Consider the following 13,275-nt stretch of genomic DNA (forward strand, 5'->3'; position numbering starts at 1 on the left):
TAATGCATTTTTATATGAATTTGAGAAGGGAAAAACTTGATCTAAATCTATGCACGAACACGCTTTCCACTCTTGAAAGAAAGGGGATAACGTTTTGCTTCAATGCTTATGGAAAAATCACTATTCTTTGGTTTGTTTAAGACAATGTTTGGGTTGATAGCGTTTTTAAGATAGGTTTTTTCTAGGAATACAAGAGTTTTAGAAAAGTTAGAAGATGAAACTTTCAAAGTAGATATGGTATTTGGAAGGAAATAGCTCATCTTTTCACTAAAATTTCATTACAGTAATCAATTTGGAAGTTTTTGGCATCTTTGGAAAAACTAATTGTTAATTGTCAAAGTAGTTAGTGTATGAGAATTTTCATCGCTACCTTGACACTTGCAAACATTTGGAAGAATTAATTATTATTATTATGGCTAGTACAAACGTGTTCAACTAATGATAAAGAAAAAAAAAATAAGTAGCAAAATCTGTAGCTAAACTTACTTTTGCAACAAAAAGGTGAGACCAATAATAAATCAATTTGAGCATAATTGTTTCAAAAAAAAAAAAAATGTAGGAAAGCTTGGCTATCATCATAGTATTATGCAAGTTCATCCTAGTTTTATGCAAATAACACCCAAAACCCGCAGTCTTTAGTTTATGATCTGAAATATGAAGTTACACAGACGATGATAGTTATAGTAATTCTGTGGCATATCAACAAAAAAACACTTATATGAAACTCATCTAAACTTCTTTATTTATTTATTTTTTGGATGGAACAAATAATTTTTTTTTCCAAGAAAAGAGTAGAATCTTGAGCCTGATAGAAATATAGACCGACGAAAAAACTAATACTTTGTACTTCGTACGTTGGTTGATTCAGTGCACAGTTATATGCTGAGTAACATTATTTACAAAGGTAAAAGTCTAGACCAAAGTCAGGTTACCATTCAACTGTACAGGAAACCTCTAATAAAGACGAGGGATCTAAATGTTTTAAGTTTCATAATATGATACATAATTTACAGTTTCTATTTTTTTTTTCTTTTTTTTTTTTTATTATCCCTACTTCCATCATGTCTGTTAGGATTATTGCCAGAGATCAGGAAGGCACTGGCGAATGAATGGTTGTATCCGGTAGCATAGCAACTGTTACGATGAAGTATTCACATCCCACAGGGAGATGAGTAGCTAAGGTATCAGATGATGATGATGATTTCAAGCAGTCAGCTTGATCTCCTCCGCTGTTTTGTTCGTGCCTTGGCACACCTGAATGTGGCTTCACAACACGTCGCTCTATATGGACAATCTGTCCGATAATATAGGCAGGTCGATTAGGAAGATGATCAGTGAACAAGGCAACAGATTCTGGAGATAGAAAATAATTGGGGCAGTTACGGCTTATTGCCTCGTAATGCCCTGATGAATTGAGAATGAAGGCAGCAATCTCATGAACCTCAAAACGGCAAAAAGAGATTTTTTCCTTATTTGCCTGTTGAAAAAAAAAAAAAAAGTTAAATCATACTGTAAATGGAAAATTCAACAAATAAACCTCACTGCCACAAACCATGATTGATTTTTAAGGGAACTCCAGATAACCATGATAATTTTGCCTATCTTAAATCTTACAAAAAAAATAAATAAATAAATAATAACCTTAGAATAAGCTAGGCATGTAACAAGGAGAAGGCAGAGTGCCAGACGCTCAACCTGGTTAACTAATGAAGCAAAAAGGATAGTGTACACAATGAAACTATGAAAGTAATCAGAAGGTATGTCTGATTCCTCTATGTTTCAGAATTATATAACCTGTCAGCAGTCAACTTTTCAGAGTAGATGAAGGAAAGCACTTGATGGTGCAACATTCAAAATTGCTAACTTGTCACAAACACCAAAAAGACACAATTAGCAATAGGCAGGTCAAAATTTGGTAATAGTAAAATGGTTGGGGAGACTCAATTTGACAAGCATCACAGTTCACTTTATAAAGTATGGAGAAAAAACTTATACCCAGTAACTGCTTTGTTGTTTAAATCTCACATGCATTGCAAGGAAAGGGAAAAATGGGAAATCAACATTTTTTTTTCTTTAGGAATGATCATCGATCTCTTTTAAATAGGACTTGAAAGTCAGCAATGTTTAGTTTAGAACATTTGATTGCAATGCAACGGATCATTCTCTCATTTTCGTAATCCCACTTCTAAGTTCTAATTGTGGAACATTAGGTTGAGCCCATGCCAACTCGGTCAAGGGGATAAAGAAACAACCTCTCTACAACTACATAGGTCTTCAATTTTGTGCATCCATAATCCAACCAAATCTAACTTGATGTAAGGAGTCTAGAGAGAGGCAATGGGTAAATGGTATATAGTATGGCTGTATGGAGTCTAGAAAGAGGCAATGGATAAATGGTATATGGTGGTATGATAGTCATGATCAGGAAAATATGTACCTGTTTCTCATGTTGATGCTTTGTGTATAATGTCTTGACCAATTCTTTCCTCTCTTCCAAATCTTTTGAGAGCTGTTTGTTTGCAGCTTCAGCTTTCGAATACCTATCGAGCAGCTCAGCACGCTGCCTCGATAAAATACCAACTTTATCAGCAAGGACCCTTATACATGCACGGAACTCAACATTACCATCATCTTCACCATCACTTGCAGAACTGTGTGATATTACAATTATAAATTCAGTAGGAAGTTAGGAAATAAGAACTTAGCAGAACATGTATAAAAAAAAATTATAATGCAAATAATCATATATAAACAGAAAGACACTCTCTCAATTGGTTCTCACCTGGCAAGAGATTGAGCTAAAGAACGCAGTGAATCGGCAAAGCCAGCAACTCCTCCAGAAGCATTGACACAAGACTTGAGTCTTTCAAAAAGGCCACGCATTTTCACAGCAGATGCACGCAGGGTGTTGTATTCTGAAGCTCTCCGGTCAGCAGCGCAAAGATGAGTTTGAGCTTCTTGCCTAGCTTCATGCAGGCAGTTCTCTAGGTGAGCACAATTCATCTGTGGACATATCCAAGTTAAAGAGGAAAAAGTTTAAACAATAAGATTAAGAATAGGGCCTTAGATACATGTTGGAAAGGTATGTCTCATGTTATTTGTAGTAAACGTAACCTGGATTTTCACCCAAAAAAAAAAAATAGTAATCTGGACTAAGCCACAAACGATCTTAAAGAAAAATCTTAGTGAACAAGAAATAATGTTTTGTTTGTAATTGAGTTAACAAAAGTAAATATACATGCATATTCGAAAAGATCAGGCAATTGTAAATATTGTAATAGCTATACCTGTGATTCATCTAGAAGCTTCCTGCTATTCTCCAACTCTACACCAAGCTTGGATACATCCTCCAAAGCAGATTTAAGCCTGCTTTCAGTTTCTGTCAGTTGATTTGCCTTGTCCTCAAGTGCACTTTGCAGTTCCAGCACAAGATCAGTATTGACCTTAGCAGCACTCAGACTAAGGTCAGCAGGAGCCTCAGAAGGTAAAACACCTAAGGAACTACTAGTGGCAAGCAGCTGCTCATCTCGCTGTGGATCCATCATAGACGAATCTAAATGAGGATTCTGGATTCCAGAAGAGTCAGTCATATTCTCGTCTAATTCCTGGGCTTTGCTAGTCATCCTAGGGAAAAGTCCATCTTTTGCATCAGCTGGGTTAGATGTACAAGATATCTCATCCATGAGATCACCAGATCTATTAGCAAGTTGTCTCTCCCCATGATCCGAAATTCCTGACCTGCAATCATCTGATTTTGATGAGTAAGTCGCATCATTATTGCCCAAACATTTCCGAGCCTGCATATACTGGTCGGACAATTGCTGAGCCAACTCTTCAATCCTTTTTTCATATGATTGACACTGCTGGTGTTTGGCCTTCAAAATTGATTCAAGATGTTTTATGTATTCGTCTTTCTGCTGCAATGCTTCAGCTGTTTTCTCAGCAGCATTTTTCAGCAAATTATCTATTTTACTATCATCTAGTGAGTCATATTCCACTTCAGAGCTGAAAGAACAAATTTGTGCAATTGCTGAAGCAAGGTCAGCTCTCAGTTTAGCATTTTCAACTTCCATTTTACTGGTTCCAGTAACATCTACCAAGTCACACACATCAATGTCTTCATAATTTTCATGAGAAACTATAGCATGTCTTTCAACATCTCCTGAATAAGAACTGCTGTTGGACATAGAAAGCGAGGTCCTAGAAGATCCTGATTTTTCACTCTTGAATGGTAGTCCAACCAAAGACTCGGGTGCATAACAGTCAATATCCCTGATGTCAATATCAAGCAAGCTAGTGTCAAAGGGAACAATATTCACATCACACTGGCTAGGAGTATCAAACAATCCCATGGCAGCTAATACATCCCTTGGTATAAATGAGCTTTGTGCCTTCAAAAATTCCTCTCGTCTCCTCACCTCATCCTCCCTCTTTGTAGCAAGTTTTTCAGCCAATTGTCCTGCCATGCCCATGTAAAGCTTCATTGAAGCCTTTCTTCTCACTACTTCCGCTAGACATGATCTATAAGCAGGGCCAATACCACGAACTATCTTTAAGCCCTCAAAAACAGCATCCTGGCGTTTTATTGCCTCTGAGAAAGCATTAAATTGCAAACGAACATCTTTTATGGTATGTTGAATATACGCAATCTTTTGCATGTAACTGTGAACAAAACTGTTCATTTCATTCTTTTTAGTTGTGCAGTAATCAAGTAGATCCGATATTGAACTGTCACAAGCCGTCATCTTTGGAAGATGATTTTTATCATGGACATCATACATAGGACCCAAGGCAGAAACTGCATCATGAGGCCGGAGAGAAGAGGACATCTGGCTTGATAGACAATCATCCACCAATTTCTTGACTGTGCTAACATCCTTGCTGCAAAGGGGAAAAAAAATCATTTGGACTCAGAAATCCTATAGCATAGCAAAGGGCTACAAAAAACATATAAGGCTTAAGACATGCAAGAGACTAACAAAACGTACATCAGTCAAATTCAAGAAAGATTGTATTCAGCCTATTCACAATCAATGCACACAATAAATAAATAAATAAAACGATTCGAAAGCCAAGAAGCATACAAACAATAATCTCATGTAACAATAGGCAACATGGCAAATCTAAACAAAACACCAAGCCTAATCATCAGCCTACCACAAGAAACTCCTAAAGTTCTAACAGCAGCCCATTCTAAAAAGGGTCACATGCAAACAATCTTGACACGGCAATAATAGAGAGGGACTTTCTGTAAGACCCTGGAATGAACTAAAAGCAATTGGGCTGCCCTTTTGTGAAATAAAAAGTATAAAACATTTTGATGTGACTTAGCTCATCTATGGACGGGGGTAACAAAAAAAAAAAGAAAAAAAGTGCACTAGTGACTGCCTGTTATCGTGAAAAATGAATTCTAGGGTCTACCAAAGTAGTATTCTAAGATTAATGAAAGCAGCAACACCCAAGTAAAAAAGAACGTGAGTTTTACAGCTGGTTTTGAATGAATAAACAAATCCCTTTAGGCAATATTCTGAACACTGCATCACCAACACGGTAACACCCAACAATTGTTATTCCTTTATCCCACAAACCTCCTCCCAAGTTCCAATGCACCGAGATTTTCTAGAACCTTCCTAGCTTAGCCCTTACACAAAAGAAGAAAAGGAAAAAAAAGCTCTTAATCCTCAGCAACTTTAAGCCGACATATCAAGCATCATAAGCAAAATTTTACAAAAGTATTGGAGATGGAAAAGGTGTGGAATACTAAATTCAGAAGCTGCAAAAAAAAACAAAAAAAAAAAGATTAACAGATTGTTGTTGTCAGGATTTCAGAAGATGCATGTGGCGCAAAGAGGTCCCCAACAAGGATGGAATGACAATTTCCAATTTAAGATAAGAAGGAGAGCAGATTGCAACGGTTTGGCCATGTGTCCGACACTGGCTTCACATAGCACCAGTTCATAGATTTGAAAATTGCAATATAAAAAATTTTAAAAAGTAGTAGGTGGCAAAAGAAGACCATAACAAGAGTAGTAAAAAAGGACATGAAACAAATAGGTCTTCAGAATAATACTCTATTTCATAGGGGGTAAACCCATCTTAGTACTTATAGCCAACCCCATCCATTGACTAAGAAGGCTCTAATATCGTTGTAGTTATTTACATGCAATAAAAATAGTGAATTCACCTTATGACAATCATAAGGGGATCTACAAGGAGAAAGAAAAGATATAATAAAAACTCGATGCCTAGCACTCACAGTAGTGGCATACCCGCAGATTGCAAAACACGTAATCATTCGCACCACACATGACTAAACCCTTATTTTTAACTTTCATCCAAGAACCGCCAATAAACCTTATCACAATAACACCAAAACCAAATGACTTTGCTTACCCAAAACATGAAATGATCAGCATCACATAAGACTAGATAATCTTTAGTTAGACACTTCATTAAGAAACCACTCACAAACCTTATCAAGTTATCTCAAGAACTAGATTTTAAAATAACAAATGAACACATCTCTTGATGTTTCTGGATATCCTGCACTTACTATTTTTCAAGGGAAAAGTCAAAGCTGTCTCATAAAGTAGGTGAACAAATTACACAAGATTCCAAACTCCAACAAAATCCTCCTTTCTTGCTACAAGGATGACAACAGTATAACACACTTAAGAGTATGAACATCAAGGGGTATTATCCTCCTCTTAGCACTCTCTCTCCTCAAAAAGTGCATCCTACTTATTTAGAAACAATCTAGAGGATCCTCTAGCAAAGAGAGTCAGGAAAATTCCTCCTCCTAGCAAAGGACTGCACTTCTGCTCCATCACATACACATGGAGACATAGTCCCAAAGTAAATACTGATTTGTTTATTGTGCCCCTTTGAAACAACACCTTTATATTTTTCATCCTAAAGTGCCATTATATTTGATATCAGTTCCCTTGTATTAAAAAAGAAATCCCTCATTTATCCCCAAGTTAATATAACTTCACCTAACCGGGAACAACCTATTCACCTCACAGTAAGCAGTTACATATAGATGCACTATGGTAGCCAAACATGGTTGGATTGATTCCACTTGCAATTTGGTGACAAACTTTTTGGGGGGCTTGTGTAAAAAAATTATTAGCACCTTCACCTTACACCATCCCACAACTCCAAAATGCAATCATTATAAATGTTACAGACTGAACTCATAGATTCAACTCAAAAAGGAGGACCTAATGACTTTAAATGGACGCAGATATTAAAGAATGATAATCCTAATTTGGTATTATCCTTCTTAGCTAGAGGTACTAAGAAAATACTTTGTAACATATATATACATCCCATATAGAGAAGAATAAAATTCCTCTAATTAGAGCTGGATAGAAGCAAAGTTTAGCATTAAGGATTCCACCCTAAACTAGGTCCACAAATAAGTATCAAGAAACAACACTTCACAATGCCTAAGCATTTCAAAGGAAAAAAAAAAGATTAACAATAAATACATAAAAAAAATATATATATTATTATCCACATGGTTCAGCAGCCAAAAGAGAAGTTACTGGGCATACCACCCCCACTATGCCAAAAAACACAAAGTCAGAAGGACCCACAGCTTGGTAATATCTGAGACCATGGAAAAGAGTCTGAATCAAGAACTTCCAACCAATGGCAAGAACTAAAATGACTCCTAATAAGAAAATGATTTGCCTCCTATATTCACCATTCCTCTAACTAACCTCACCTCACAAGAATTTATAATGCCAATGAGGAGTCTAATTCCATCTTGTTCCATGCTCATCTTAGTTTCCCAAAAAAATACCCATGAATAATGAGCATAGCGAATTTCGCAAAGCTCTCTCAAACTCTACTACCTCTTGTATATCATAGAAAAAATAGAGCACACTTGCATGCCCTTTCGGTTAGAATGAAGGCGTTAGATAAAATAAGTTCCCATAACTAGAAAAGGGTTAAGACTAAAATTCTATCCATGATTACAACAACAAGGCCTTAGTCCCAAAATGATTTGAGGTCAGCTAACATGAATCGTCATAAGGTATTGTACAATATAAAGAAACGGACATAACAAAACCATGATTTTAAAAAATAAAAATCTGCAACTAAGTTAGATCTGCCCGTCTCAAGCAGAGAAATCAATGAGCTTGTAGGAAGTTAAGTAAAATGAGTTTGTTGAAAACTACTCTTCTTAGAGATTAAATTACAATGCTGCAGCCTTTCTATTCACACTGCAACTATGAATTCAAACTGCATACTTGTACAAACAATCTTCAGTCTCATAGTCAATCATTTATAATAAAAAATCAACAATTAATCAACAAAATTAACAACAAAAACCAATAGATTAGCAGAGAAAAGAGTAACCAGAAATGTAGTAATGTAGCATGGCAAATATATAAATCATAGGGTATAAAGATATAAATGATATCATCATCCAATGAAAACCACTCGACCAAGAACTAACCTCAAAGATTGCATAATACTCCGCTGTTCATTGATGTGGCAACATTGTTCCTTGATCATCAACTCTAGATCCCTGATTGGCAACGAAGCTTTGCTTGAAAATAGTTCTTCAACATCATGTTTCAATTTTCCAAACACGTGCTTGAATTGTGAAACCTTGTTCTCAAACTGCTTGTGAGAACTGTTACAGTTGTCCACCCATTTCCTCAAGTTTTCTTCTTTTACAAGGTCCAAGAGACACTTGCGAGAGGAAGTTTGTAGAGCAGGGATAAGTTTGCAAGATCTTAACTTTTCGATTTCCCTAGTAAAATTCGATAACAGATCAGAATGTGTACGATGCTGCTGTGAGTAACACTTCAGAAAATCCATGTAGTTTTGATTAAGAATCCTAAAAAAGTAATCCAAGTTACGCCTTGCAATCTCTATTGCCCTTTCTTGCACCTTCTGCTCTCTCAGAAGCCTCTCACAGATTTCAAATTTCTCAATCGTCCTAGAGTATATGGCATGCCCACAATGGTAATGGTATCGAAACTGCCGCTCATAGGAAGGCAACGCTTTGAGTGCAGGATCGACAGCATTATCCAAAGGGTGAGCATCATGGTTTGAAGATGGTGGAGTTGGCTCACGAATGACATGGATTTCAATTTGTTCTGGCGGAGGGCGAGCTGCATTGGCTTGCAATCTCGCTTTGTTGAAACAGAACACCTCCTGCTCATCAGATGGAAGTTTATATGCCCCAAGCACCTCATTAGACTCCAACTTCATATCCCCACACAGAAGAAGCTGATCGCCAAATTGAATCCCGGTCACTGATTCAATAAACCTTTGAACTGCCTCAACAACAGTGGAATCATCACAATCGAGCTCATACGAATGGCCATTTTCAGCAATGTGGATCAATAGCTTCCCCTTAGCTACATATCCACCGGTGACATTCGAGCTCATCTTACCCTCACAACGACGGAAACCCTCTATAAGACTATTCAGCCCCTAATTACCAAGCTAATTTGCACCAACCTCTATATAGAAACCTCCCAAATGTTCACAATAACTTATCAGATAACCCGATGGAGCGAAGCGCAGACCAATCAAACAACTAAGCGCAACTCCAAAATCACTAAAGTTCTTGTACTAAAACCTACCTAACCCTAAAATTGGGTAGACAAAACACAAATCTATGAGCAGAAACCTTGCTACAACTACAAGCAATTCAAACTCCGTATCTCAAGCAAAGCAACAATCAGCAAACAAAAATCAGCAGAGTTTCAGCGCAACAGAGAAGATTTTCACCAATTTAGTTCTGAATTCTCAATACCCACCAGATAAAATCAAGAAAACAAACACACCCATCAACAATTTCATAAATAAAACCTAAATCATCAAACACCCACCAACGAATTTGTCAGAAAAGCCCAAAATCTTAAACACCCATGAACAAATTCAACAATTAAATGTCAATTTCACAGTCAAACTAACAATTAATGAACTCAGATCGTCAATTCCCTACCAAATTAAGCAGAGAAAATATCTAGAAACAGAATTCTGGGAATTAAAAGAAGAAAATGAACAAACAAGAAAAAGGAACTTGCCCCAAAAGATAAAAGTTATGGAGGAGAGAGAAAGAGATTGACAACAAGGGTTTCACGTAACCTGGGAATTAGGGTTAAATAATTGACGAAATCATAAAGATTTTGAAGGGTAATTTGATTAGGTCTTGAGTAATTCTACGTGTGATAGGAATAGGAGGGGTGATAATAATTTGATTAAAAAAAAAGAGTTTAAAATTATAAAAAATCCAATCTTTCTGGAAATACCGAAGCTTCGGCCATAAGTAAGAAACAAGAAACAAACAACAACAATTGGGTATTTGGGTGTGTAGGAGAAGAACTTCTCACTTCTCTTTCTCTCTCAAAATTGACGAGAGAATACAAAAAAAAGTATCAGCTTTATCCATTTCAATCATTTTTTTTTTATTTAATACTTCTTCTATTTCTTTTTACTCCGTATTTGACATGTGTCTTTAGTCACGTTTGTCAATGCACTTATTTAATCATTAATATTTTTAATTATTGATAAACAAAAATTATGAAACATTGATATTTTGAAAGTATATAACATGATAAGGCTAACAATATATAAAGCACAAAACACGGTCAAAGGAAGGTGTGTGAATAGTGCTAAACTCAAAACGTATCCACTAAAAAAAATGGAGGTAGCAATATTTTTCCGAAAATGGTTATTAGGGTGGTAGAATTAGAAATGTTAATAGCACTGATCGATGTATAATTAATTAATAAATTTTGATTTTCGAATAAATTGTAAGTGCACATCTTGTGAAAGTTATTTACGAATAATGTTTTGGATTTAAGAGGATGAGTTGTTACTTGTTAGTATGATTGATCAATTAGCCATCTTAAAAGGACAAATTATCATGTGCTAAAAGATTTTTTTGTGACGTTTTTTTGATGCAGCAATAATTATCTACGAAGGCCCTGTTTTCATCAGATTCAGTTCAGTTCAGCTTTTAATTTCCTTTTCTCATAAAATATTCAGTTCAATTCAGCTCCAATAAGTTCAGTTCAGTTCAGCTCATTTTAGCAATGAAAACAGGCCCGAAGTATGAGGCAGTTTTACAAACTTTGTATCTTAAGTTAATACGGTGTCTCTTTTTATACATTGCATATATCAATATACACTTATTCACGTGGGTTTCGTGTGTGATTTTACATGCTATTGTGGCCTTTTAATATAGTTTTTTAACTAGTTTTATCCCGTGCAAATGCAAGGATTCATATAATAAAAGTCAATTAAAATAGAGTTAGTTTAAATGAATTGAGTTATATATTATTATTATTATTATTATTATTATTATTATTATTATTATTATTATTATTTTGAAATTTGAATTCATTTAATGGTTACCCTTAAAATTCTCCCGTTAAATACTCTCTTTGTCCTTTAATACAAAACCTTTTTCAAGCATTTATTACTCACATAATAAAGAGAAAGAGGTTTTTAATTTAGGGACGGAGGAAGTACATTGTTTAAAATATTTTATAAATTATTGTAAGTTTTTTATTATTAAATTTTTTATCATGTAATTTTTTAAGGGAAAAAAAAGAGAGAAATTAAAAAAAAAAGAAAAAAAAATATTTAGGCGGAAAATTTTTGTTGTGAATGTGACACGTGTACTTAAGGGAAAATTCTGGTGATTACTTTAGTATATAGTATTGATTGATTGATTGATATTGATGTTTATGTCTCTTTACCGAGTATATTATATCTAGAACAAAAGAATTATGATTTTATTGGAATGACAACCACTGAACTCTAAAACGAAGCATGTCTCGTAGAATGAAGCTATCTATGGCTAGTAGTTATTGTATGAATTAAATTATGATGGTTCTTGTTGAAATAAAGATTCAACAACATGATGGTTTTTTTTTTCAATTAAAAACTCCTTAAATGTCGTATTAGTTGATACAATGATTCTTCACAATGGTTTAATTTACAAATTGCAATCACAACTAAGCCTTGCTAATTTTGTAGGTTGATTTGCATATCCATGTAAATCAATATATTGCATACATACTTAATGATGAATTTTTCAAGTTGTCCTAAATTACTACAATACTACATGTTTTGTACGAGTATATATTTTATTTTATTTTTTAATCCTTTTCTCACCCACTCTTAAAAATCTCACAAGAAAACTTTTTTTTATACTTCTTATTTTACTTTAGTAATAGTGTATGCATCCCATAGGTCGAAAGACTACTTCTTATTTACCTTTTAATATTAATTATAACTTTTCAAGAGTTTTGTCGTTTACACCATAACCTTTTTTTAGTTTTTTGCTTATCATTGTAGGAAAGATGGCTAATACTACTAATAGGGAAAGGAATTTTTATGCAAACCAAAAGGAGAACAAAAATAAAACTAAAAATAATGCAAATGTAAATAATTTAAGTGCAAGTAAATAAGGAAATCAAACGTATGATTTATGAAGAAATCCACATGCACGAAAAGTCCAATTATTGAAGAGGACCACGTAGAGTAGCATGACAATTATACACATACAAGAACATGTGATTACAGATATTAATTTGTGTTTTAGTGCAAAAATTGTCATTGTCTTTTTATAACTTTCCGCAAATGTTTGTTTGATTTTATACCCCACTTGAATCTCAATTGATAGCAATTTAGGAATCTCATAATAATGTAGATTCCTAGATAGTCTTACGTTTCAATGTTTCATGCATGTTCTTCTACTTTAAGATTTGTTACATATCATGCTAAATACATGGTGTGATGATCAAAATATATATCATCGTGATTGTATTTTTTATTTTAATATTAGGAAAGTAATTAACCATCTTCGAAATTCTATTTTGATGAAAGCACCTTAGTTAGTTTGAGACTCAAGTTACCCTTAATTAATTAATCCAATTGGATTAAGGGTTAATAAAGTTTTAAGTATTCACATTATGTAAATTATAAAATAAACAAACAAGTATAAAGGGGATAAGAGGAAATATGCTTGCATGATCCTTTTATTTCCAATGTTTATTGGGGTGTTTATTCATAAATTTTGGTATAAAGTATAGGTTTAGAATGATTAAAAGTTAAAACGCATGCTATTTTTATTTTACAAAATTCAAAGTAACCCATATCTCAACTCATAAGATATGATATAAACCTAAATGTGTCTTACAAACAACAATCAAACTTAAGATTTTAAGAATTAAGTTCTAACCTCATACTCTGAGTTCATTTTTAATTCCAAACTCATACCATTATTCTGTG

At 34.4% G+C, this 13,275-nt stretch overlaps 1 protein-coding gene across 1 annotated transcript; it reads right to left on the reverse strand.

Annotated features, from left to right (window-relative positions):
• Positions 1–827: 827 nt before the first annotated feature.
• On the reverse strand, positions 828–10,380 carry LOC145579971 (autophagy-related protein 11-like). Its single transcript, XM_081637283.1, has 5 exons — positions 8,471–10,380; positions 3,288–4,881; positions 2,783–3,003; positions 2,438–2,651; positions 828–1,477 (listed from the first exon to the last, which is right to left on the reverse strand). Exons 1-5 carry the CDS (start codon positions 9,412–9,414, stop codon positions 1,088–1,090), a joined length of 3,363 nt encoding a protein of 1,120 aa, XP_081493409.1. The 5' UTR covers positions 9,415–10,380; the 3' UTR covers positions 828–1,087.
• Between the last annotated feature and the right edge of the window lie 2,895 nt (positions 10,381–13,275).

Source organism: Chenopodium album, chromosome 14 (genome assembly GCF_948465745.1).
Source record: "Chenopodium album chromosome 14, dcCheAlbu1.1, whole genome shotgun sequence".
Lineage (NCBI taxonomy): Eukaryota > Viridiplantae > Streptophyta > Magnoliopsida > Caryophyllales > Amaranthaceae > Chenopodium > Chenopodium album.

Excerpts from the sequence above, each read along its gene's own strand:
- LOC145579971 (XM_081637283.1), bottom strand. The coding sequence starts at position 9,414 with ATGAGCTCGAATGTCACCGGTGGATATGTAGCTAAGGGGAAGCTATTG. Across the intron at positions 4,882-8,470 it reads AGTATTATGCAATCTTTGAG|CAAGGATGTTAGCACAGTCA; the intron begins GTTAGTTCTTGG and ends TCCCCTTTGCAG. Across the intron at positions 2,652-2,782 it reads TTAGCTCAATCTCTTGCCAG|TTCTGCAAGTGATGGTGAAG; the intron begins GTGAGAACCAAT and ends AATATCACACAG.